Below are 27591 nucleotides of genomic sequence, written 5' to 3' on the forward strand. Positions count from 1 at the left end.
CTGAGCTAGTTCTTTTGATTTTGCTCTTCCTTTTTTGTTTCCCTTCTCTTCCTCTCTGTTCCACTTAATCTCTCCTCTCTTCTTTCTCTCCTCCCCTTCCTTCTCCCTACTGTCTCTATCCTTTGTGATCACAGGGGTAAGATGGTGGTTGAGGACAGGCTTTATGAGCACTGGGGGAGGGTGTATGTGCTACTCACCTGGTTGATCTTCTGTAGGTCTCTAGGGTTGTGGCTCCCATACTAGCATGCATGAGAATCACCTGAAGGGCTGGTTAACATACAGATTGCTGGGTCCCACCTCCAGAGTTTCTGATTCAGTACATACATCTGGGTGGGGCCCAATAATCTGCATTTCTAACAAGTTCCTAGGTGATACTAATGTTGCTGGGCCAGGGAGCACACTTTGAGAACCACTGATGTAGGAAATCCATTACTGTGTAAAAACTATTATTATTTTTTATAATGTAAATTTGAATAAAATAGCAACTGAAGGACAAATTCTCATTTAGAATAGCTCTGATTCTGTGGAAAAGACCAGAAAATCTACTTTATGTTTAAGTATTTTCAGAGAAGGAGACAATAACCTTCTTCATGACGTATTAAAATAGTGCTTCAGTGGAAAAAAAAAAAAAAAAAAACTATTATTAGTCTTTACCTGAAACTTATCATTTGTTTTAGACTTCTTGACCTTGGAAAGGTGGCATCAAGTAATTGAAGACAATTACCTAAGTCTTCTGTCTTTCCTCCTACCCTATACCCCTAGGCTAAGCAATATACTCGTTTAGTACTAACCTTAATTTGTGATAAACAAACAGAAGTTAAATAGTAAGGCCAGTTATCTTCAATGAGAGAAGGCTGAATTCTATATCCTGTATAAGAAGGATTTAACAGAACACACCTAAGTTTCTGGAAGGAAGTTTATTTGATCCAGACATGATAAGCAGCAGGGATAGATTACCCTGTGAGCAAAGTAAGCACAGGTTTCACCACATCTTTGATATTTTTGAAAAAGATATTTCTATAATACCTGTGTGTTTCTATTTTAAAAAATAATTTTAAAACAGATAAAAATCTTCACAGCCAACCAGTCTGACTCATATTTACTTAATCGAAGACTAAACTCAAGACTCAGCCCCTTTATGCATTTTTTTAAATTATAATTTTCCACATTATATAAATATGCACTCTCACCATAGAAAATCTGTGAACTAAACAAAGAAAGTAGAAAACAAACAAACAACCCGAAAGACCTGTGTCATGGATTGAATTATGTCCCCCCAAAAATGTGTGTATCAATTTGGCTAGGCCATGATTCCCAGTATTGTGTGGTTGTCCTCCATTTTGTGATTGTAATTTTATGTTAAAGGGGATTAGGATGGGATTGTATAACACCCTTACTAAGGTCACATCCCTAATGCAATGTAAAGGGAGTTTCCCTAGGGTGTGGCCTGCGCCACCTTTTATCTTACAGGAGATAAAAGGAAAGGGAAGCAAGCATAGAATTGGGGACCTCATACCACCAAGAAAGCAGCACCAGGAGCAGAGTGTGTCTTTTGGACCTGAGGTTCCTGCACTGAGATGCTCCCAGAACAAGGGAAGACTGATTACAAGGACCTTCCCCCAGAGCCAACAGAGAGAAAAAGCCTTCCCCTGGAGCTGACACCCTGAATTTAGACTTGTAACCTACCTGACTGTGAGAGAGTGAATTTCTATTTGTTAAAGCTATCCACTTGTGGTATTTCTGTTATAGCAGCACTAGATGACTAAGACAACCTGTAATGCTAAAAGCAGAAGAAAACTATTGTTAGTATTTGGTTCCTGTAGTGAACAATTTCACATGTGGTAAAATCCATGTGAAATTGTTCACTACAGATTAGTAAGTAAGCACAAGTAAGCCTGTACTTACCTTGTTTACTGGGTTGTCTGCCCCTGTTAGGGATTATAAATTTGAAAAGAGGATTTGATTCTGTAGGAAGGTACCGTAGAGTTGGGAGAGAGACAGATGCCAGACATCCCTGGAAGCAGAATCCTTCATGTGGTGAAAAAATGTGAAACTGTTCACTACAGGTGATCTGATAAGCAAAGTATGCACCGTATTTACCTGCCTACTGGATAATCTGCCCTTGATAGGCAGAAATGACTTTAATTTGGCATACATATTTAGAGTATGGCTTTATGTCAGAGAATTATTTGATACACTTTGGTGCCAGTTGTGTCTTCCTGTTAGTATATTAATGCCTGTTGTGAATGCTTAGCCTGTGGAATAGGTATGCAACTTTTTCTTGGACATCAGGGGTGAATCCCAGTTTTTATGGTGCCTAATGCTAATAAGACTATAGGGTTGCTATGAGTTGGAATTGACTCGATGGCAAAGGGTTTTAACGCTAATAAGATTTTGAAGGCCCTCTTTAAGAAAAAGAACCCAAATATATCTTATGATCTCAAATTTTACAAAATTATATGACAATCTAAAAGTATTGTTTTATTTCTTCCATAGGCCTATGGAAGCAGCTGTTCAAGTGAGGGGTGTGAAATTTAAGTTGCATTAGCCTCAAGGACAATTCACTTGTGATTGTATTACAGACCCCTGATACAACTGCTAATCCATTGTAGATGCTTAAGGATGTTTTATGGAGTGAATTCATGAATTTTTCAGCACAGTATCTTCAAAGCAGTGTAATTTCCATTACTTTTGAGCTACATGATGTCATTACCTATGACTTGATGTAGAACATACATTAGAGCTAAGACTTTTTAGATAAAGAAGGCACAGGACCTAAATCTACCAACCACCATTTGTCTTTCAGTTTGTTGTACTGTGGTGGCTTGCATGTTGCTGAGATGCTAGAAGTTATGCTACTGGTATTTCAAAGACCAGCTGGGTCACCCATGGTGGACAGGTTTCACCAGAGCTTTCAGACTAAGAGAGACTGTGAAGAAGGACCTGGTGATCTACTTTTAAAAAATTGGCCAGTGAAAAACTTACACGTAGCAGCGAAATATTGTGGGATATAGTGCTGGAAGATGAGTCCCTCAGGTTGGAAGGCACTCAAAATATGAGTGGGAAGAGCTGCCTCCTCAAAGTAGAATCAACATTAATGACATGGATGGAGTGAAGCTTTTGGGACCTTCATTTGCTGATGTGGCACAAGTCAAAATGAGAAGAAATAGCTGAAAACATCCATTAATAATCAGAACATGAAATATATGAAGTATGAATCTAGGAAAATTGGAAATCATAAAAAATGAAGTAGAATGCATAGAGGTTGATATCCTAGGATATCAATCCTGAAATGGACTGGTATTGGCCATTTTAAATCGGACAATCACATGAACTACTATGTGGGAATGACAAAATGAGGAGGAATGGCATCATCACATTCGTTGTCAAAAAGAACATTTCAAGATATATCCTAAAGTACAACATTGTTAGTAATACAATAATATCCATATGCTACAAGGAAGACCAATTAATACGACTTATTCAAATTTATACACCAACCACTAAGGCCAAAGATGAAGAAACTGAAGATTTTTACCAAATTCTGCAGTCTGAAATTGATCATATATGCAGTCAAGATGCATTTATAATTACTGATAATTGGAATGTGAAAGTTGGAAACAAAGAAGAAGGATTGGTAGTTGGAAAATATGGCCTTGCTGATAGAAAAGACTCCACAGATCGCATGATAGAATTTTGCAAGACAAATGACTTATTCATTGCAAATACCTTTTTTCAAATACATAAATAGCGACTATACATGTGGACCTCACCGAATGGAATACACAGGAATCAAATCAACTACATCTATGGAAGTAGGCGATGCAGAAGCTGATTATCATCAATCAGAACAAAGCCAGGGCCAACTGTGGAACAAACCATCAACTGCTCATATGCAAGTTTCAGCTGAAGCTGAAGAAAACTAAAACAAGTCCACGAAAGCCAAAGTACGAACTTCAGTATATGCCACCTGAATTTAGAGACCATCTCAAGAATAGATTTGACGCACTAAACACTAATGACTGAAGACCAGACGAGTTGTGGAATGACATCAAGGACATCATACATGAAGAAAACAAAACGTCGTTAAAAAGAAAGGAAGGAAAGAAAAGAACAAAATGGATGCCAGAAGAGGCTCCAGAACTTGCTCTTGAACATCACAAGGCATGGTAGTACTAAGAGATGCACTAGGGGATCTCCTGCATTCCAGACATACTCTTCTTTACCTCCATTATATAACATCAGTCTGATTTCCACTTGGTAATCAGGATCAATCACACCAGCCAATATGGTAACTCCCTTCTTTGCCTGTTGATCCAGAGGCATAAGGAGCCCAAAGTGGCCAGGTGGCATTCTTGACTTCCTGTTCAATGAAATCAGTGACATGTCTCTAGGTGGGAGCATTCCTCCCTTTGAAACTAAGACCTCTAGACCTGCAGAGCATAGAGTCATGGGGAAAGGAGGCAAAAATTTGGTGAGTGAGTCACTAGGGGTAATAGTGAGTGGTACCACTCCCATTTTCACCCCTTGATTCCTGGATCCATGAATGCTGGCTATGGGAGAAACAGCACCATATATTGGACTCTAATTTAGAGCATATACAGCCTCGTGAAGAACATTGCTCCAACTCTGCAAGGTATGGCCACCTAGCTGGTACCGTAATTGTGTCTTTAGAAGGCCATTCCATCATTCTGTCAAGCCAGCTGCTTCAGGATGATGGGAAACATTGTAAGACCAGTGAATTCCATGAGCTTGGGTCCATTGCTGCACTTCATTTGTTGTGAAATGAGTCCCTTGATCTGAGGCGATGCTGTGTGGGAGAACACGATAGTGGATAAGGCATTCTGTAAATCCATGGATGGTAGTTTTGGCAGAAGCATTGCCTGCAGGGAAGGCAAATCCATATCCAGAGTGTCTGTTCTAGTAAGAACAAAATGCTGCCCTTTCCATGATGGAAGCAGTCCAGTGTAATTAACCTGCCACCAGGTTACTGGCTGATCATCTTGAGGAATGGTGCCATATTGGAGACTCAGTGTTGGTCTCTGCTGCTGGCAGATTGGGCACTCAGCAGTGGCTGTAGCACAGTTGGCCTTGGTGAGTGGAAGTCCATGTTGCTGAGCCTGTGCATAACCTCCATCCCTGCCATCATGACCACTTTGTTCATGAGTCCATCAGAAAATGACAGGAATGGCTGGGGAAAGAGGATGACTGGTTTCCATAGAATGTGTCATCCTATCCACTTGATTGTTAAAATCCTCTTCTGCTGAGGTCAGCCTTTGGTGAGCATTCTTATGAGAAACAAATACCTTCACTTCTTTGGCCCATTCAGAGAGGTCTAACCACTTACCTCTTCCCCATGAATCCTTGTCTCCAATTTTCCAGTCATGTTCCTTGCAAGTCCCTGACCATCCAGCCAAACCATTGGCCACCACCCATGAATCAGTATACAATTGCACATCTGGCCATTTCTCCTTCCAAGCAAAGTGAACAGTCAGGTGCATTGCTCTAAGTTCTGCCCATTGGGAGGATTTCCCTTCACCACTGTTCTTCAGGGAGGTTCCAGAAAGGGGCTGTGGTGCTGCTGCAGTCCACTTTCAGGTGGTGCCTGCATATCGCACAGAACTGTCTGTAAACCAGGTACGAGTTTTCTCTTCCTCAGTCAACTGATGGTAAGGAACTCCCCATGAGGCCATAGGTGCAGACTGGGAGATGGAAGGTAATGTGACAGGAGTGGACACCATTGCCATTTTGGCCACTTCATCATGCAGCTTATTTGTGCCTTCAGGTCCAGCTCTGGCCGGATCTCATATATACCACTTCCATTTAATAATAGAGTGCTGCTGTGCATGTCTAACTTTATGGTTCTGTGTGTCAGACAATATCCAGTTCATGATGGGCAGCTCAGCTGCATGGTGACTTGGTGGCCCACAGATAAGTGGTCAGTCTCTACTAAGGCCCCGTAACAAGCCAAAAGCTATTTCTCAAAAGGAAAGTAGTTGTCTGCAGCAGATGGCAGATCTTTGCTCCAAAATCCTAATGGTCTGCACTGTCCCCAGTGTAACAGCTCTCCTCACTTCCAAGTCCTCATCAGAATTGTCTTTGATGTCCGTAATTCCACAGTCTCTTCAAGGCAATCTAGACTTTTACTATTAGGCACTTTAAAAGTCTTCCAGCCTCTACTCATTCATAGTTTCAAAACCACCTCTACATGTTGGTTATCTGTTAGAGCAGAACCGCATTCTCCCGGTACCAAATTCTGTGTTAGGCTAGGTTCTTTAGAGAAGCAAAACCAGTAAAGCATATAAATATATATATATATTTATATCAAGGAAATGGCTGTTGCAGTTGTAGAGGCTGGAACATCCCAAGTCCGTGAGTCAGGCTAGGATCTTCTCCTGATTAATGTAGCCACAGGGGCTGGCGAACCCAAAATCAGCAGGTCACACAGCAGGGCTCTTGCTCATAGGATGCGAAGGCTGATGAATCTCAAGATCGGCCGGCAAGACGGCAGGTAAGCTGCTAGCTCAAGTCCTAAGAGCTGGAGGTCAGACAAACAGGAGCCAGCTGCAGGATCCAGAGTAAGCAAAAGCCCATAAGCCTTGCCAGAAAGTCCACTTATATTGGATGCAGGCCACACCCCCAAGAAAACTCCTTTTCAATGGATTGGCTACTCACAGCAGATCCCACCATGGAGGTAATCACATTATATCAAATCTCATCATGGAGATGATCACATCATCATATGACTGCCAAACTACATCATAACTGCCAAACCACTGAGAATCATGGCCCAGCCAAGTTGACACACAACCTTAACAATCACAGTTGGTGAAGAGGTTTTACTAGTGAAATCTTCAAATCAGGGTGATTTTAGCAGATTTTATGTGCTGTGAGCAGGAAAACACACATTGTGGTCAAATCTCAGAGCAGGGTAGATTGATCAGAGTTGTATGTTTCCTTTGCCCTTGAATACATGTCTGTGATCAGGTGAAGATTACATGTGTGTTGCTGCTTCAAGGTGGCAATAAGTACGTGAAGAAAAAATAGTTGAACTTTCATGATTAAGGTAAACGCAGTGGCTTAGATCTTTCTATAGAGTTTGAAAGAAAATATAAAAGCAGAGGATCAAGGAGGTTGGCAAGCCAATTCAAAGATATTCACAAACATGGAAAAGCTTTTTCTTATGATTTGATTTGGAGCTGTGAGATGATCATCTGAAAGGAAGAAGGGTATATTATTAGCCCATTATATCGTTGATCAATATAAACCACCCATTCCTTTTAAATAGTTTATGCATAATAGCTAATAGATTGCCCAGGGAAAGCAAAGTATCATTTATAATTGTTATTTGAATATTTTAGGTGAAAGCTAATCTTCTGAAGACTTAGAGAAATCATTGTAGATTAAAATAAGAAAGATTTGCATTTATAAGAAATTAACGATAGTTTTGAAATTGAAGAACCATTTAGTACTAGGAGAAATAAATAAAAATTGTAACATCTAGCTGATGGAGTTTTGTTTTGATTGCTTCTGGTGATAAACCATCTATAATAATATAAATCAAGGGTTGGTGTTTGCCATAAATTTGCAATGTTTAGCATAATTTTCTTTCACGTTTCATACTAAAGTGACACCAAGAAATATGAGATTAATAGTTATTAAGTGAAAATGACTTTCTTGTCTGTAGTCATTTTTAGAAACAGTTACGTGTAATTCATTTAGGGATCAGAAAAAAATTAATTTTCAGCTGTAGTGGGATCAGGTGCATTAAAACAAAGAGGGAAGTGGTATATAGTAATAAACTTTTGGAACATAAGGGTGGATTCATTTTTACCCCTCATTTAGATTTCTGTCTAGTTTCTCAATACCTTATGTTACCCATCAGGTCACTACTTTTATTTGCTGACTCCTGAACACTATACTAATAGCTTAAGGAACAGGAAAGTTGGTACCTGTTTTCAAATTATGTCATAACATTGGAGCACACAAGATTACTATACCTAGAGGAATAGAGGGTCAGACAGCAGCAGTGACAGTACAGTGCCTTTTATTAATTTTAATTGGTGTTTTCATTAGGAAGTGTCATATTAGATACTGATTTTTAAAAGTGACACATTCTCTACTTTCATTTGTTTCACTGCACTACAAATCGGCAATGATATAGAAGTTAAATTCTATAAATTTTCCTTCAAGAGATTTGTCCTCAGAGTTAACGAGCTTTGTGTATATATGTATGTATATATATACATATAACTAATATTTCCTATGTATTTATCATGAGTCAGGCACAGTTCTTAATGCTTTTTATGTGTTAACTCATTTGTGTTATCTTGATTACTGCAGCCCTTTTCAGGCAAAGTCATGCGTTCACTCATTCAGGTACTACTTCCTACACATGTTCCAGGCCAGCCACTGAACTAGGTTGGAAGCAATAATGTTTTAGAGAAGGGTAGTGGAAAACAATCGTATGTGAAATAATTTATAAAAATACATCAGGGCTTCTGGTCAGTATGGAACTGCAAGTTTATATCTTGAGACCCCTCTGCTCAACATACTTAGCAAAGCTAGATAAAATTTTTAAAAAGAGAATTAAAAAAAATATTATGTGAAAATTTTGTATTAGACTGCTTGGTAGGCCAGAAAAGGTAGAGAAATGTCAAGCAGTGGTGAGATGGGATACAATGTGGGCTTACTAGGCTCTGTGTCTGGAAGCAGGCAGAGGTAGCTTAGATTTAAATGGTGGGGCTTTGAGGAGGTGCTGGAGGAGAATAACAGCACCCCAAAACCAGGCTCACTACTTGAAATTAGGAACTGTTCCTTCCCTGCCTCTCCTCCCCCAACTGCTGCCTAGGACAATGATTTCCAGGAAGCTGTGTGTTTAGCGCTGGGAGGACAGATTCCCTCATGGGCTTGAGCCAAGCCACCTGTTGCCTTGGTTACCGGGTCTGTAGAAGGGTCCAGAACATCATGGGGCAGCAACCCCAAGCTAACAAGATAAGACACCTGATTCTGGACTGACAGCCCAGGAGGACATGCTGTGTTATCACATGAAACTGTTTTATTTTTTTCTAATCATTACTTGCAGTTAGGTTGGTTCACCTGTTCCCATCCTTTCCACATATCACTAGTTGATTCCAAAGTTTTCCAGTCACTCTCATTTGTTAACTTAATCTGTTGTTGTTGTTGTGAGGTGCTGTTGAGTCGCTTCTGACTCAGTGACCCTGTGTACAACAGAATGAAACACTGCTCAGTCCTGCACGACCCTCACAATCGTTGCTATGTTTGAGCCCATTATTGCAGCCACTGTGTCAGTCCATCTTGTTGAGGGTCTTTCTCTTTTTCCCTGACTGTCTACTTTACCAAGCATGATATCCTTCTCCAGGGACTGGTCCCTTCTTATAACATGTCCAAAGTACATGAAACAAAGTCTTGCCACCATCCCTTCTAAGGAGCATTCCGGCTGTATTTCTTCCAAGACAGATTTGTTCATTCTTCTGGCAGTCCATGGTATATTCAGTATTCTTCCCTAACACCATAATTCAAAGGCGTCAATTCTTCTTTGGTCATCCTTATTCGTTGTCCGGCTTTCACATGCATATTAGGCAACTGAAAATACCATGGCTTGGGTCAGGCACACCTTAGTCCTCAAAGTAACATCTTTGCTTTTTAAGACTTCAGAGAGGTCTTTTGCAGTAGATTTGCCCAGTGCAATATGTTGCTTGATTTCTTGACTGCTGCTTCCATGGACATTGACGTTGGATCCAAGTAAAATGGAAACATTGACAACGTCAGTGTTTTCTCCATTTATCATGGTGTTGCTTATTGGTCCAGTTGTGAGGATTTTTGTTTGCTTTATGTTGAGGTGTAATCCATACTGAAGGCTATAGTCTTTGATCTTCATCAGTAAGTGTTTCAAGACCTCTTTACTTTCAGCAAGCAAAGTTGTGTCATCTGCATATCGCAGGTCTTTAACGAGTCTTCTTCCAATCCTGATGCCGCATTCTTCTTCATATAGTCCAGCTTCTCAGATTATTTGCTCAGCATACAGATTGAATAAGTATGGTAAAAGGGTACAACTCTGATGCACACCTTTCCTAATTTTACCCCAAGCAGTATCTCCTTGTTCTGTTCAAACAGCTGCCTCTTGGTCTATGTACAGGTTCCACAGGAGCACAGTTAAGTGTTTTGGAATTCCCATTCTTCACAATGTTATCCATAATTTTGTTATTATCCACACAGTCAAATGCCTTTGCACAGTCAGTAAAACACAGGTAAACATCCTTCTGGTATTCTCTGCTTTCAGCCAAGATCTATCTGATATCAGCACCGATATCCCTTGTTCCACATCCTGTTCTGAATCTGGCTTGAATTTCTGGCAGTTCCCTGTCAATGTACTGCTGAAACTGTTTTTGAATTTTCTTCAGCAACTAGCCTAGTTTAAAACTTAAATTTTCAGTATCTGCCCCTCCTCTCTGCCATCACAGGCTAGAATTGTAGCCATGGTACCTTGGAGGGATCTGGCAAGGGCAAGGGTTGGTTGTGGTCTTGCTCCGAGGCATCTCTTTTTCTCCCTTTTCGTCTAACAGATCCAGCTCCTCCTGGGTTGGGAGGGGTAGGGAGAAGTGGTGGAGGAGCCTGACTTCCTGCTGCTGACAGGGACAGTGACTTGGATTTGGTCTGGCTGTGCCTGAAGTTGGTGCCTCTACTTTAAGTGGTGGGCCTGGTGTTCTTGGGAAGTATCCACCTGGCTTCCCTTTCTTGTTGAAAGTCAACAAATTGATATCCCTTCCCTCCTGTCTTAGTTAGCTAGTTCTGCTGTAACAGAAATACCACAGGTTCATAGCTTTAAAGAACAAATATATTTTCTCACAGTTCTGGAGGCTAAAAGTCCAAATCAGGGTCTCCATGGGTTGGTAGCCCCAGGCATTCCTTGGTTCCTTGGCAGTCCTCACATGACATCAGTCTTCCCGTGTGTGTGTGTGTGTGTGTGTGTGTGTGTGCCTCTGTCTAATCTGGCCTTTGGATAACTCATACAGGTTTAGGATCCACCCTATACTGTATGACTGATTATATTACATTAGATTGCATTATGAAAGGTGATTGCTTTACATTCGATTAGATTATATCCACAGGTATAGGGGTTAGGATTCCATAATTTGGAGGGCCACAGTTCAATCCATAGCACTTCCTTTCCTCAGTTTTTAAATGGGGAAAGAAATGGTAGGGAGAAAGGGGTGTTGATAGTAGTAAGGTGGTTTTCCAGTCTTTGAGAATATCATGTGGTACTGTTTGGAATGAGGGGATATTTAGTGCCTTTTGTTTTTTAGCTCTGGACTTTACCATATATCCAAGACACAAGAAAATATCTTCTCAAGATCTGTTTTCCTAGATAAGGAAAGGTAAGGAGAGAAAGATAGGAGAACTTCCCAGTCAAGATAAGCCTACAAACCATAAGTCCAAAACAACAAAAGAAAACTAACATCTGGAAAGGCAGTTGTCAAACACTTATCTGAATATTGGTTCATTCCAGAAGAAATAAAAATAACTTAGTTATAAAAAAAATTAAACAAAATAAGTGTAAAATTCTGAAAAATTAATGAAAGCACAACCTGTAGAGCTGGGCAGCTAGCTCCTTCCACTTCCCCTGTGGGGGGAGCGGGAGAGACAGAGACAGAGAGTGATTTTTCCTCTGAAGAATGCAAACCAGAGAAGCACCAGATGGGGATAGACTGACACTACATGGGGGTGAGAGTTTGGGCTAAAAACGCAGGACCCTGTCCTTCCCCTGTCCAGACCCCAAGAACTAGGGACAAGGTGTCTGCTTCCCAAGGCAGGAGATTGGGGGATGCTTTTTTGGAGAAACTGAATGGCCTCAGAAAACATATTTCCACATACTAATATCTAGGAGTGTCACGAAAAAGGTTCACCGTAATCACCTGGCAGTAAGCCCATCAATTATAAGCCCTTCTCTCACAGAGAACCCCTAATCAGTTTCTAAGGCCCCCGGCGTAAATATGTTGTGTTGTTGTGTGCTGTCCAGTCGATTTCAAGTCACAGTGACCCTGTAGGACAAGAGTAGAATTATCCCATAGGGTTTCCTAGACTAATCTTTATGGGATCAGGTTGCTATGTATTTTCTCCCAAGGAGCCACTGGTGGGTTTGAACCTCTGACCTTTTGGTTAGCAGCCTAATGCTTAACCACTGTGCCACCAGGGCTCCTTGCTTAAATATAGACTGGCAATAATAATTAGATATTTGAGATAGCCAAAACATAGAAGAGGGACATTGAAAAAAAAAAAGCAAACCAACAGAACCTGGACAAAAAGGAACTCAGAGGAAACAAATATTGCTGGTAACATAAGAAAATCTAAAAAAAAAAAATTTTAATTTGGTTACTTATGTAAGAGCTTATATTAGTTGTTTTTAGTCACAGAATATTGGAAACACCTAATTATCAACTGGATTTTGGCTAAATTAATTCTGCTATAATATTCTGGTAATGCCATACTCTGAAATACAGCAAAATGGTTAAAGTCATTCTATATATTTTAAAATGGGACAGTATTTATCCATGTTGTTTGCTGAGTTAAAAAAAAAAAAAAAGGCCAGTTACATAATTTCAACAATAGTAAATATAGTATGATCATATTTATGTAAACGCATGTTTGTATGTCCAAAAATAGTTGGAAGTGAATGCATCAAATTGTTAGCAGTGGTTCTATCTGGGAGCATTGTGGGGGCTATAAACTTGACTTTTTATCCTTCTGCATTGTTTAGGCTTTTTATCATTTGCATATATTGCTTTCACAGTTAAAGGAGATTAAATATTTATTGAAATATATTCATGATGACTGCAGCATAACTAAGTGACTGACTTTACTTAGCCACATGTGCTTAGGAATCAAGAATGATACTGATTTACCAAAATATTTCCTTGAGTAGAGTTAACCTAAAATAAAAACTCAGTAACATGATTTGTAAAATTGTTAAAGATCATGTTAATATTTCTTTTAATGTTATCAGAGAAATTACCTGGTGACAATCAAGATTGCAAGATGTGTTCTGGAAACATTAATCTTATTATTATATATAATATATATGACATAATAAATAATATTTTTATTATTCCCTTGTGAGCCATAAAATTTTTGCTGTACCTTTCCATGTTCACTAGTGCTGCTGGCTTTGGGTGTCACTGAAGGTATAGATTTCTCTTGAGGACTTCTTTCTTCTTTGTAGAAATCAAGCAAACCTAATGGGGGTGGAGGGGTGCCAAACCCTGGGGTTTTCTTTAGGCTCACTGTCCAATTCCTGATGATTTTATAATCTGATGCCTAACTTATATGCAGTATTTACATTTATTGTTTTACTACAGTATTACCCAAAGTATTAAAGTGCAAACTCATACATAAAGTTCAGCATGAACTTTATTCAATTTAGGTGAAAATTAACAGTCCAGACAGTCACCTTTCAGAAATATAACTGGAAGTGGGAATTGGGCTTTAAGTGAAATCAGATGGTGAGATTTAGTCAGCGTCACGGAAAGAAGTGATAACAAAAAGGGACTGCAGCCTCAGTCGGTGATGTAACTGCTATGGAGCTCTATTTATATGTTTATCAGTATTACTATTATTAGTGAGTGCATCATGGGCACATTCACAGAGTTATTTAGGGGAAGGCTTCTGAATTAGAGCTCGTTTCTTTTTTCAGCAGATTGTGAGTATGGACAGGAAGGTTGAGTGAGTTTCCTGAAGGCAGGAGCGTGGACATCTGGTTCATCACTGGTATTCCTGGTTGGGGTCAGTGTGTGGCATGTAGGTGTCCTTGAATGCATAGAGAGGATGAGTAATTGGCCCAACTGGCTGTTATAATTTCAAATGCAAAACAATTGCTAAGGACTAGAAATACAATTAAAAAAGCAGCCGCTGTCTCATCACTAAGAAAACATTACTCAAGTTACAAAAAGAGGTGATGAAAAAGATTAATTTTGGCTCTCCAGGCTATCAATGTTATCTAGCTTTACACTTTTAGAAGATAAAAGTACTGTGTCTAAAATGCTGTAAATTTATATAAACTCTTTCTTTAAGGAAATATTAATGTAATGGTACTAGTTGACAAACATTTGTGTTTAAAAGTCTGACTTGTGTAATTTAATTAAATGTCCAGCTGGAAAATATTGTTCAGAAATCATATCCTTGAGAAATTTAAGTTTTTCTGATGAATTGGCGTGGTTTTTCTTCATGTATGTTGAGAATTTTTTAATTCTGTTTCTTTTTTGATTTTGGCTACCAAAGAGCTCAGAACTTAATTTGAAGCTCAGTTTTCAACCACGTGGGACCTCATGGCTTTTATATCTGTCTTCTAAATTTCTCCTAATCTATTGCATCTATTCAGATTTTTCTTCTTCCTGGTATTGAATTTTTTAATATTGTCTGTATTTTTCTGTCTTACTTAATGTATTTTTGTAAGTCGCCACGAGCTTTTTGTGGAAAGCGAAGGAATAAATGATGCATGCATAAACCATAAACAGTATATTTTTATCGCATTACTACTCTTTTCTTTTTTCAAGGCCAAAGTTTGTGAAGAGCAGCAACTGACTGTGGTGGGACGTGCACACCTTTGTGTCCAGGCTTTTACACACACTGTCAAGCTCTGGAAACAAGGCTGTAGAGGCCCAAGGTGGTGTGCAGGTTATGAGAGAAGGTAACGGGGCTTCCACTGTTTCCTCCTCATTATCCAAAATCAAAACCAAAAGACCTCAACTGAATCTAAATACTTTCATTCAGTAAATTTTAGGAAATAATTATATAATTAAGTAATGAGCATAAGCTATGCTCACCAGGATCTTTCAGAATTATATACATATATTTAGACATTTATAGACAGGTTATATTATAACTTTAACCCCCATAGGTGTGAGGTGTTTTGGGTTAGATACCACTAATTTTACCTCATGGCATGATAAACCATGCCACGGTAAATGAAAGCTAACTATCAGAAGACTGACAGAAACGAGGAATATTGTGTTGGTTTGCTAAATTTAGCATGACTTGGATCCGGGGGATCTACAGTTGTGAGCCAATGTCTGACCTGCCCTTGGTACTCTTGTAGCACTTTGAAACCTAGAGCTTCTTTAACTTTACTACGGCCTTTGAATTAGGATTAACTCGGCAGGCTGTGGAAGAAGAGAAAAAAAGCAAGTATCCACATGCTTTCTAGGAGAGTCAAGGCTTCATGCAGACTTTCTTTCCCCAAAGGTTTAAAATAGTTTTACAAAACATGAAAGTACCTCTTGAAAGAATACGAATAGTTATTAATGGATTATGTTTGAGGTAAATAAATCAACTGGGTCTGAATTCAGGATGCTTAATGTTTTTTTTTTTAAGAAGTACAGTTTTTGGTTAATGAGAAAATTGTTATTGTTATTATAATTGTTATTGTTATTACTATTGCCAAAGTAAATTTGGGGTCATTTAGAAAACTGGGTTTGCCGTTGTATAGAAATATTAGAACACTGATAATATAAGACTAAATAAAACATAAAATGAAAAAAATTATAATTGGTGATATTTACATATACATTTTATTTATTTGTTTATTTTTTCAGAAGGAAAATCTTTTTTTGGTCTAAACTCAGGATGTTTAAATGAAGTTTGTTTATTTATACTTTCAGAGGGACAATTTTTTTTATTTTTGATCTGAACTTTTAAATGACGGACCTTTAAATGAAGCTTAAATCAGTAACCTTCCCCTGGCTTTTACTAGGTGTGTGGTCTTAGGCAAAGTATATTTCTCTACCTTACTCTGTAAAGTTAGAAAAATAATATCATGCATGGATATTGTAGGCATTAAATAAAAAACATATTTAACACGTGACACAATGCTTGGTATACAGTAGGTACTCAGTATGTGTTAGATAGTATAATGCGGTGTCAGGATAAGTTCTTTTAGGAGAAATTAAATTGGAAATTAGTTTATAGTGTATGTGATTTATTCATTAGAGTACCTGTTTTTAAAAATGGCTTTTCATTTAGATTTTCTGTACTCTCTCCACAAGGTTTAATCATTGTTGGTATTAGACTAAGCCAAAAAAAATGCACTGTCATATAGACATTCAGACTTGGGAAAACAAATATGAATAAGTAAAACAGGTCTTATATTTTCATTCTCAAGAGTTTAGTGATTTTATACTTTATTCAACAAATATTTAAAGAGCATCTGCTATGTGTATGACACTAGTTTGGAGTTGAGGCCAATGTTAAAAAATGTTTGGCATGAGTCCTGTCCTCCACTTATATTCCGTATGGAGAGAGACATACACAAAATATTAGGTTGCACTTCAAGATGGTGAATAATTAAGTGTCCTAAAAAATGGTGCAGACAAGAAGTCCCGTTTTTGAGGGAGGAGAAGGAGCAGTATGCGATGGAGAGAGAAGTTGGAGGAAGTAGAACTTGAAATTGGCCTTGAATAATGAAGAGGATTTGGGTTAGGAAGTGAGGAGAGGTATGTGAAGGGGAGAGAATATGTTAGTATTTTTGGGATCAAGAGTAAACATGACATTGATCTGACAGAAAGGAAATAAGCTTGTTTAGAGATATTTGGTATTATGGTCTAGTGAGAGGTCAGCAGAGATAGCAATAGTTCAGTGTGTCTCAACCTTTTGTTCATTATTGACCCCAGGAAACCTTTTCGAACATTTCTTTTTTTGTTATTACCCACCTCTCCCATGATATTTTAATACCACAGATACACTTTATATCCATTTATGTCTGTGCCCCTTTGGAGGGTGACAGACCATTGCATTAGCTAAGGTTTTTTTCATCTCCTCCCAAGAACCAGTTGTTACCCCCTTGTGGGCGATATCACCCCTGTTGAGAATGCGTGCTATGGTGGATCAATATATGAGGCACCTTCAATGTCTAGTTGCAAAATATGTACATTATTATTCTTCAGGCTTTCATTATTCTTTTCATAATTTTGGGTTCCATTATTGATAGCGTGAGTGACTCTTTTATACCACAAGACATGGGGTCCCTCTTAATTTTCATTGCGTTAGCGCTCAGCAGATGGAACCTACCAGCTACTCTGCAGGAGAAAGAAGTGGCAGTCTACTTCTGTAAAGATTACAGCCTTGGAAACCCTATGTAGTAGTTCTACTCTGTCCTATAGGCTCGCTATGATTCGGAATCAACTTGATGGCAATGGGTTTGGTTTGGTTTTTGGTATACCTGTATCAGACTTGGAGCCCTTGTGGCACAGTGGTTAAGAGCTACGGCTGCTAACCAAAAGGTCGGCAGTTTGAATCCACTGGCTGCTCCTTGGAAACTCTATTGGGGCAGTTCCACTTTGTCCTATAGGGTTGCTATGAGTTGAAATTGACTCAGTGGCAATGGGTTTTTTTTTTTTTTTTTTTAATATTGGACTCTGATTGTATATGTAGTATACATATGTTGTGAAATGTATGTGTGTGTGCACCTATGTATGTATATATGTGTGTGTGTTTATATATATATATATATGGCAGGATTTGGGGAGGAGGGAGACACCTTTTAGCATCACATTTCCCTGACCCAGATTCCCGTGTATCTTAGGACCCAGTACACCATCTACAGACTGGTGTACAGTGTGGAGCAGCAGACAATCTACAAGTGCTGCCCTGGCTGGAGCCGGCGGCACAGTGAGCTGGGCTGTCTACACGGTAAGTTATAATTCTTCCAGTCTAACTCTCTGTCACTAGAAGTAATGGTTTGGCCCTAGTTTTGGCTTCAATCATATCATGCCTGTCAAGTTTTAGGCATCTTTAGCATCACCACAGATTCAAAGCATCTCTTTGGAGTGAAAATTCACACATGACATGTGCAAAAATGCACAAAAAGCCTTTCTATTAAGCGTTTCTAATGATAGGTCAGGACTCAGGACCCATGAAGTGCTGCTTTATAGTCTGTCTCTTTATTTAAAAGACAGTTTATTTAAAGCCAGACAGGTTAGACCTTGCCTTCCATCTCCCTTTTCTGTTTGCCCCTTTCCCGTATCATCAAATTTGTAATCCACAGTTGATTCAGAAGTCCAGAGGGAAATCACTGTACTAAATCTAAATGGGATTTCTCAACTTCTGCTTGTCATGATTAATTGCAGAACTCTGGAGGCAGTTTACTTTTTAAGATGAGGTATGCAGTCGTTTTGCAAACCTCCTCTGAGGGTATTTCAGAACCTTTGGAGTATGTTTGACAGCGCTCAAACAGCAAAACTAGTGGCAATATATAGTTCATTCACACCAGGAGAAATGGTTTCCTTTAGCAACTCCTTTACCTATATTATGTGTTTATGGTTATTGCAAAGTCACTTAAAATGCTTCAGTGTGTTGCAATCAATGCAACACCACAGCACAATAATTCGTCTCTCCTGCTATCCTGTACCTTCGGGAGTTTGTCAGCATTCTGCTTCCTTTCCTGCTGTGTTTTCTGCTCTTGAAATATCTTAGTGAAGCTGCCACAGGCTTCCCATGTTAAGTGGGTTTAGTGTTGAGTGGTGCACCAACGGTCACTGTGTGTTTGCATGCAGTACTCAGCCATCGCATCTTGGTGGTTTAAGCTCAGTGAACACATCTGCCCACGATGCTATCAGCTATGGTATAAACCCCTGGAAATTACTGATTGTGAAACCATCTCTTTATATTGGTGCATAGCACCTATCTCAGCCCTTTGCCCCTGGTAAGTATTAGTATTTCTTGTTTGATTTTTAGACTGCGTGGGCCACACAAGCATCTTGTCTATGGAGTTTCTTGAGACCAGTGCTTCTCAGATTTGAATGGGACTACAAATCACCTGGGATCTTGTTAAAATGTGGATTCTGATTCAGTAGGTCTGGAGTGGGACCTGAGATTCTTCATTTCTGCAAGCTTCCAGGTGATACTGATGCTACCACACGCAGAACTCTTCAAGGCTTTACACAGTAAGGTCTTAACTTGTAATGAAAACACTGTTTAACCTTGCTATGAGGAGCTGGTAGAAATTTCTAGATTACGTTGTATTAGTAATGTTGTGCTTACATCAATGATTTCCTTTTTTTCCCTCAACTCCATTCTCCCACCTTCCTCATCCACCCTCCTTTTAGCTATCTCTGCAGTGGGGACTCGTTTTAATAGAGAGAGATGCTCAGATCATGGAGCCCACTGGTGCCCGTGTACAGAGGGATTTCACGGACCCTGCTGTCAATATGGTGAGTCGCCAACAAGACCATTTTATTGTGATCTGGAGCTATCTGCTTTGCTTTTAGGGGCCAGCCAATTTTGTCGATTCAGACTAATGGCAGAGTGATCCCTCTGGGGATTGGTGAGCATTTAAAGTGAGCCACTAAGCAAAAACCTACTACCTATAGTGTAATCAGCATCACAAAATATGCTTTGCAGTTTAGTTTTAATTATTCACTATAAGAGTTCAAAGGGTAGCAGTAAGTACAAAATAGTTTATTTTGTAAAGGAAATGGCAGCTTAATAAGAAAACCTCATTCTGACTTCAGATGTTAAATCTTTAACAGAGCTGTGGTTTGAAATGGCTGATACAGTATTCTCTGTGGTTTATAAATGAACAAAGTGGGGATTAATAGGAATTCAGTGTGATGCGATATTTACTACTTCCATGCTCTTTATTTAAAAAAACAAAAAACAAAACTTGCATGATCCTCAAACTTGCAACACTTGGTAACCTAGTTTTCAAGGTTGGAACTTTGGACATGTGTATTTAAGATGTTTCTTGTGCAGGGAATTTTCAGGATGGCCAATAATTTATCCCTTACTGCATCTGCCATGAGATGGGATACTTTCAAAAGGATTTGTTTTAACTTGATCTTTTGAATCCTGGTCTCCAGAGAATGTGGCTGCATCTGCGTTTATCTTTTTGGAGTAGGGAAAACAAAGCAAAAGCTATCTCGTAGAAACAAAAGAAATAGGTGTGAAAAGTGAGCCAAAATATTGCACTCAGTATCTTCTGCTGATATGTTTGCCTTCTCTTATCCATTACTGAATCTTGGTAAGTGAAATTGGAAGGTTGCTGAGCACTCATCACTCATGTCGATTTGTCTCCTCTGCCCTTGGCACAAGGTTAAGGCACATGCTTTTCATAGGTCACTGCAGAGCTACTCTTCTAGTAAATTAATCCTGATACTTTTTTCTGGATTGCTTATTTTTAAAATGTAAATTAACACATTTGAAAATTAAGATACAGCTGATTTTTAGCCATGATTTATTCTTTGACTATTGTACAGTGATTCTGAAAGAGGTCAGTGGATTCTTTGAGCCCCTAAGGTGTATCTTCAACTGTTTTCAATATGTTGAAGAAACTACTTTGTAACAAGAAGCTACACTGATTTATGATAACAAATTATTTGCCTCTAACTAAATTATTGCAACTACATATGTAACACTGGTTTCCTCATCTTGATCTGTAGCTGTAGTGGGCAGTTATGTGGGCAGGACATTTAGTAAGAAATTTTTTTTTTTTAATTATTACTTTATAAATTCATTTGTTTTGGTAGAACAAATCTTGTAAAATATAAAGTCTCTGAGGGGAAAGATAATTAAAGATAATTAAAGAAACATATGCTGATGATAATGGCCTAGAATACCTGAAATTAATTTATTCTTTATCCTTTACATCAGTCCTTGGGTATTTTGATTATTCTAATTTCATAACAACTTTTATACACCAAAGTAGTTAAAATGCTTTCTAAAATTCAGGTAGCTAGACATCTTGTTTTTCAGTTTTGGGTTGGTGAAAATACTGGGTTATTTTAAACACGGAGTGAGTCAGTGTGTCTTTTTCACAAGCTTATTTATACACAAACAAACTCCAGAAGTCATGGGAGAAGACCAGCTATACAAAATACCTTCAGGAGCCTGCACTGCATTTTTCAGTATTGTTGTCCATGTGTTTACCTTTAGATTTTGAAAATGTTTCTTCTCTCACTATAGAACTCCTACTGAATATAAAAAGAAATTGGTATACCTGAGGGTTATACAGCCTGAAATAGGAATTCATACATAATATTGCACTTCATCTAGCAAAATAAGATATCACAAAGTATGTAAATTTAAGGGGTTTTAATAGAGGAATTCTGAAGACTTTCTCGGAAACCAAGCATGTGGGGAAACAAGTGGAGAACCCAAATAAGAAGGAATGACATTAGCTGAGTTTTGGAAAGTGGATTTAAAATTAAAATCAGCAGAGTTTTTTTTTTTTTTTTTTAAAGAATATGTTGATAAGCATATATTCAATCAAGCATGTTGATTGTAGACTGGTGATACTGCCTGTAAACCAAAATCAAACCAGTTGTTGTCTCATGGCGACCTCAAGTGTTTCAGAGTTGAACTGTACTCCGTAGGATTTTTAATAGTTATGATCTTTCAGAAGTAGATTGCCAGGCCTTTCTTCCGAGGTGCCTCTGGGTGGATTCGAACCACCAAACTTTTGCTTTTATCTACACTACTCTCTGTCTCTATGTGTATGTGTATATATATATACACACACACAGATATATGTGTGTACATATTGTGTGTGCATATATATTTCATTGTGATATATATATTTACATGATATATGAATTTTTAAATTTATATGGATGCTTAAAGCAATACAGTTTCAGTGTGATATATATATATATTTTCATTAACAATCTTTTTTCTCAAATTATGTAAAATAATAATTCACATGATAATCATGCTATTAATTCAAATTATCAAAATTCAGATAATAAAACAGTTTATGCAATATAAGAAAGTAAAAATGTACAGTCCCATTATCCTCAGATAATCAAGGTGGTCATGTTTTTATGTATATTTATTCATATTCATAATACCTATGCAATTTTACATAAATGAGATCATATCCTATAAAATGTTTTGTCATGAATGCCCCTCTTTTTTTTCTTACCTTCCCCTTTCTGTTCTTCTGTTTCCCTCCAGCTGCCTCGCCTCTCCCCAGTAATAACCTGATGAATACCCTTCTGTACTTTTATCCAAGCTAATGTAATCATATATAAATGGCTGCATGGTATGGGTATACCACAGATCTTCAACCACTCTTTTATTGATGGGACATTCAGTTTGTTTCCAGTGTTTGTCACAACAATCAATGCTACAAAAAACTTTATTTTGCGTGTCTCCTTACATACTGTGGTTTAATTTCTGTGGGAGTGATTTTCCATTTTAATATATTCATTTTAATATAATTTAATATATTTAATATATTGATTTAAATGATTTGTAAAATGTTTTGTGGGCCATTGTAATGGCTTTACCAGTTTATTTAGTTGGGTTGGATTAAAATCTGGATGAATCCTAATAATTTACTTATTTTTGGAAGCGTTACCATAATAGGGAATCACTTGTATTTTCACTCAAAAATGGGATGTGGTAGATTAAAGTACCTAGGATGATGGTTATTATAAACATAAACTGTTCTTTTGGATAAAGTTGACTTTATTTAAAACGTATGGATAAAAGAAGACTAGAAATTGAGCCAGATGGGCTTTTAAAGACAGAAAAAACTAGTCCTGGAGAGAGAAGGGGCATTCTAATAACTGAGAGAAGTGCTTGAAGTTAATAATGAATTGAAAATTGCTGATCTACTTAACTCATTTGAAAAAATCTGCCTCTACTAAGGAAAAATGAAGACAATGAATTTAGACAATTAGGAAGTAATGAAGAGCTTTCTAAAATAGCTATTGATTAAAGAAATCAAAAGAAATACTTTGCAGATTTGAACACATGCAAATCAGACTACATAGCTGGTGGTGAAATTGTCTCTTTTTTAAAAAATTCTATGGGAGCTTCATTAACTGATTAATATCACATACAAAGTCACACCTTTTCTCTTGATCATTTATTCCGTCTTGCCTTTCTCTGATGAAAAGTCAAGTTAAATGATAATGTGCCTAATGGCTGAATGCTAAGACTCTGAGGTCTTCCTGTCTCTTTTATTCATAAATTCGTTCATTTAGACTTCCAGTCAGTCAGTAAATATTTTATGCCAGGCTGTATGCTAGGCATCGCAGATACCAAACTAAATATGGTATCCTCACTGTGGTTGGAAATGGATACCAGGAAACCAGTGATTACAATGTAACTCACAAGAGCTATGTTGGAGAATAATTTGTTGTATTGGAAAACAGGAGAGGGTCCAATCGATGTCATGCTGGGAGGCCAAGGAAAGTTTCTCAGAAGTTTTAAAAATGCAACTAGTTATTAAAGATAAACAGAATAATAATATGCAGTGGGGAAGAGGAAATAATATGTTGCTTGAGACAGGAAGAAGCGTAAGTTCTAAGAAGAAGAAGAAGAATACAAATGGTTCTTTTGGCTGCAGTGAGATGCGCATGTTGTTGTTTGGTGCTGTCAAGTCTATTTTGACTCCTAGCAACCCTGTGTGACAGAGTAGAACAGCCCCATAGGGTTTTCTAGGCTATAATCTTTATGGAAGCAGATAGCCATGTCTTTTTCCCACAGAGCCACTGGGCTGGTTTGAACCACCTGCCTTTTGGTTAGCAGCAGAGCACTTAAGTGTTGTACCACCAAGGCAAATAAAAAAAACAAAGAAACAAAACCTGTTGCCGTCGAGTCGATTCCGACTCATAGAGACTCTATAGGACGGAGTAGAACTGCCCCATAGGGTTTCCAAGAAGCAGCTGGTGGATTTGAACTGCCGACCTTTTGGTTAGCAGCCAAGCTCTTCACCACCAGGGCACATAGGGAGAGTCAAATAATGTGGGTTTATTTAGGTCCAGGACAGCAGTTCCTTAGCCCTCTTTGGTCTAGCCAAACCAGCCATTCCAAAATTTTATGCAGAGGTGGCTATATGATGGGATCTTGTAAGGACTTTGCCTTCCCTAAGTCCAGTTCTCTGAGCAGGCTGTCCAGTGGTTGTGGTGTCTTAAGTACAGTGGAGCTCTACTTCTATGTCTATGGCAGAGTACCCAAATGTCTCCATTACTCTAAAGTATAATGTTTATGCACATTACAAATAGAATGTTGCTGGGATGTGTCTGGTGACAGGGAAAGCCCCCAGGAGTTCTGGGATCGAGGATGGGTCTCACCATTGACCACTTACATTACCTTGGAGAAATCATTTCAATTCCCTGAGCCTCAGTGTCATCATTTGTCAAATAATAATCAAAGCTGTAATTTCCTGAACACCTATCATACACCAGACACTTTTCTAAACAATTTATATATATTGAATTATTAATTCTTACTACAAATCTGTGAGTTGGGTGCCCTTACTCATCGCATTTTGCACCTGACTGAGACATTTAAACTTGCTCAAGGTCAATCAGCTAAGAAGCAGGGAACTGGGATCCACAGCCACGTATTCTGGATCCAGATCTTGCAAGCTTAATCTTCAAACCATGGTACCTTTATAATAATACTTGGCAATAATACTTGTGAGGTTGCTATTTGTGAGAACTGTAAGAGGTAATGCACATCTTTTGTAAGCTAGAAATCATTATCAGGTGTTACTCCTTGTTGTTGACTATAATTCTCTGAGAATCTTTAGGGGAAAAGCATAAAATGAGTGGGGAACGCATCCTGCTGCTGCTTTGCTTCCCATCCTGTGAGAAATTTGAGCAAACCTTGGGTTTTGGGTCCCAGGTTTGACTTGGAGCCAACCAGTTTAGTGGGCTCCCTGTGTGATGTATCTGTTCTGTGTGGATAATAGGTCAGGTAAAAGAATTTTCTTAAAATGGCATGTCCCAAAGAGCATTTTGAATGTGAGGAGTTTACAAAACATTTTCTCTTTATCCACAGCTTCATTTCAGCAGTTGGCCTACTGAAACAATGAAAATGGGGAAAAAGTGGCAGGGGGTTTATAAAGAGCAAATCATGCTAAGAAAACTTGATGGCTTATTTTAACTGAATTATAAAATCAGTGTGGGAAGGAGATTTAATCTGGAAAAAATGCAAAGTCATTAACTGAATACACTTATTAATCTGCAATCTTAAATGAGCATTACTAGGAAATGGTACGAAATGAAACGCAGGTTATATTGTGGAGATAAATTGACGTGTGTTGAACTGCCCCATAGGGTTTCCCAGGAGCACCTAGTGGATTCGAACTGCTGACCTTTAGGTTAGCAGCTGTATCTCTTAACCACTACACCACCAGGGTTTCCTAGCATCATCTGACAGTGTGAAATTCAGTGTTATTTTGTTCCTCACATAAAGATGCATTGGAGACTTAAACCCTCAGCAGGGTTCTAGTAAGCCCACATTAAGGCAACTGCATTCTGCTGTATAAAACTTGACAGAAGGCTATGACAATAGTGACACGCAAGTACAATAAAGGGGTGGATGGACTGTTTATGAGGAAAGTAAAGCAGTAACTATCTGACGTCTTCGTGTGGGCCTAGTAATGGAGCATCCTGCTATTTTGAATCCATGCAGGAGATCTACTACCCTGATATTGATTTCAAAATAGAAGCTTTTGAAACATTTTTACTAGTATACCCTTTCAGTTATGTGTTGCGTGGCCAATATTGGCAAACATAAGAAGCAGTTTAAAAAAGACTGCAGAAAATCGTCCAGTATTGCAAATATGACAACATCAGAGAAGAATGACCTAGCACCATCCAAGGTTATTTGATTCTACAGGGTGTAATTAGTGACGAACTAGAAACTGTTGAAAGTGGGTGATAGTAACAATAATAGCTAATCACCTAATGTGCTTGTACATGCCAGGTGCTGTCCTAAATGCTTTACTCATGTTGACTCATCTAACACAACAACCTTGTAAAGTAAGTGCCATTAATAGCCCCCTTTTACAGATGACAGCCCCAGGGTGGTACAAACGGTTAATGTGCTTGGCTGGTAACCAAAAAGTTAGAGATTGGAGTCCACCCAAGGGTACCTCGAAAGAAAGGCCTGGCGACCTACTTCTGAAAAATCAGCCATTGAAAAAATGGTGCACAGTTCTACTCTGAAACCCTTGGGGTCTGCTTGAGTTGGAATAGACTCGACAGCAACTGGTCAACTGGTTTTAGAGGTGACACACCTGAGGCAAAGAGAAGTAACTTGCCTGAGATTATACAAGTAGTAGATGTTCTAGCCAGGGTGTGGAGCCAACAGTATGTCTCCTCTCAACTGCCAAGCTATGTTGTTTGTCTAAAATGTAAGAACTTTTTTTGTTCATAAAATGTAGCAAACCAAAAAACCAAACCTGTTGCCATGGAGTCGATTCCGACTCATAAAGGCTCTTTAGGACGGAGTAGAACTGCCCCATTGGGTTTCCAAGGAACAACTGGTGATTCGAGCTTCCAACCTTTCAGTTAGCAGCCAAGGTCTTAACCACTGTACCACTAGGGCCCCGTAAAATATATAGTTTATATTTATTCCCTGAAAGGGACGTAGGGGACTTATACTTTATTTTTAGCATTTAAACCTTATGAACATGCTTAGAGAACATTCTTTCTATAAAAAGTATGAGCTTAATGATTTTCTCCATTTAAAATTTTACTCATTTCACATATGCTTATTGAGTGACTTCTTAGGACCTGTAAGACCTGCACAGCTCTCCCATTGAAAGACTACATTTTGATTAAGAAAACAGAACAAATAATTATAATGTGATGAATGGTGTTCCCAGAAATATGTTCAAACAAAGGGGCATAGGAACCATTTCATGGGGAGAGTGGGGTGTAGGGAGTGGTGGCAAATAAGACTGGGTATTAAAGTCATGCCACACATTGTTGACATGCTCAGTAGTTTGGATCTCACCTCCTTGGACATGTAATGCCAATGAAGATATTAACATGGTCAATTTTATTGTCTAGAGGTACATTGTAAAAATACAGCTTCATTACAATGGAGACAGGCTGAAAGCCCAGAGGAAATGAAAATGTTATATCGTTGAAATGGCCAAATCTTACTTGTGGTCTTTACAGGAATTCTCTTTTGTTGCTAGCTGTCAATGTTTTTTGTTTGTTTTGCTTTCGTTTTTAATTTTGGACAACTCTTATTCCATCACGTAAAAAAATAAGACTTAAAAATGTCCTTTTTAGTTTTTTTACTTAAAGTTGAAGTTAATCTTTGATTTTATTTGTGCACATCTTCACCAAAGAACACCTGTGATCTTAGGAAACAGAGGGTGGTGTTGCTTCAGGAAATGTCATTCTTTCCATCAAGTCTGTTATGAATTTGTTTTTTCTACAGAGCATCCTGTGTAATTATAGGCTGTATCTTTCAGAAAGAAAAGAAGAGGTGTGTTGGTTACCTGCCATCCCTGAATTTTCCTCTATATTTTGAGTATCGGTTTATTTCTTTTTATGTTATCATTATGCACTAATATTGATTTATGTACTTTTTATGTGTTTCTCAACAATCCTGTAGAGTATCTACATATTCATAACTAGGGTCATGTTTCTTTTTTGTTGTTGTTGTACTTTAGATGAAGGTTTATGGAACAAATAGTTTCTCATTAAACAGTTAGTACCCATATTGTTTTATGACATTGGTTAACAACCCCACGACATGTCAACACTCTGCCTTCTCAACGTTGGGTTTCCCTGTTACCAGCTTTCCTGTCCCCTCCTGCCTTCTAGT

The 27591-nt window shown here is 38.4% G+C and overlaps 1 protein-coding gene across 1 annotated transcript in view; it reads left to right on the forward strand.

Annotated features, from left to right (window-relative positions):
- Positions 1 to 27591, forward strand: part of LOC101341596 (EGF-like and EMI domain-containing protein 1) — a 749998-nt gene that overhangs the window by 42866 nt on the left and 679541 nt on the right. Inside the window, 3 exon segments of the mRNA XM_023737953.1 lie at positions 14571 to 14704; positions 17594 to 17700; positions 19116 to 19220. Coding sequence (XP_023593721.1) covers positions 14571 to 14704; positions 17594 to 17700; positions 19116 to 19220 — 346 coding nt within the window.

Source organism: Trichechus manatus, unplaced genomic scaffold, assembly GCF_000243295.1.
Source record: "Trichechus manatus latirostris isolate Lorelei unplaced genomic scaffold, TriManLat1.0 scaffold00110, whole genome shotgun sequence".
NCBI lineage: Eukaryota > Metazoa > Chordata > Mammalia > Sirenia > Trichechidae > Trichechus > Trichechus manatus.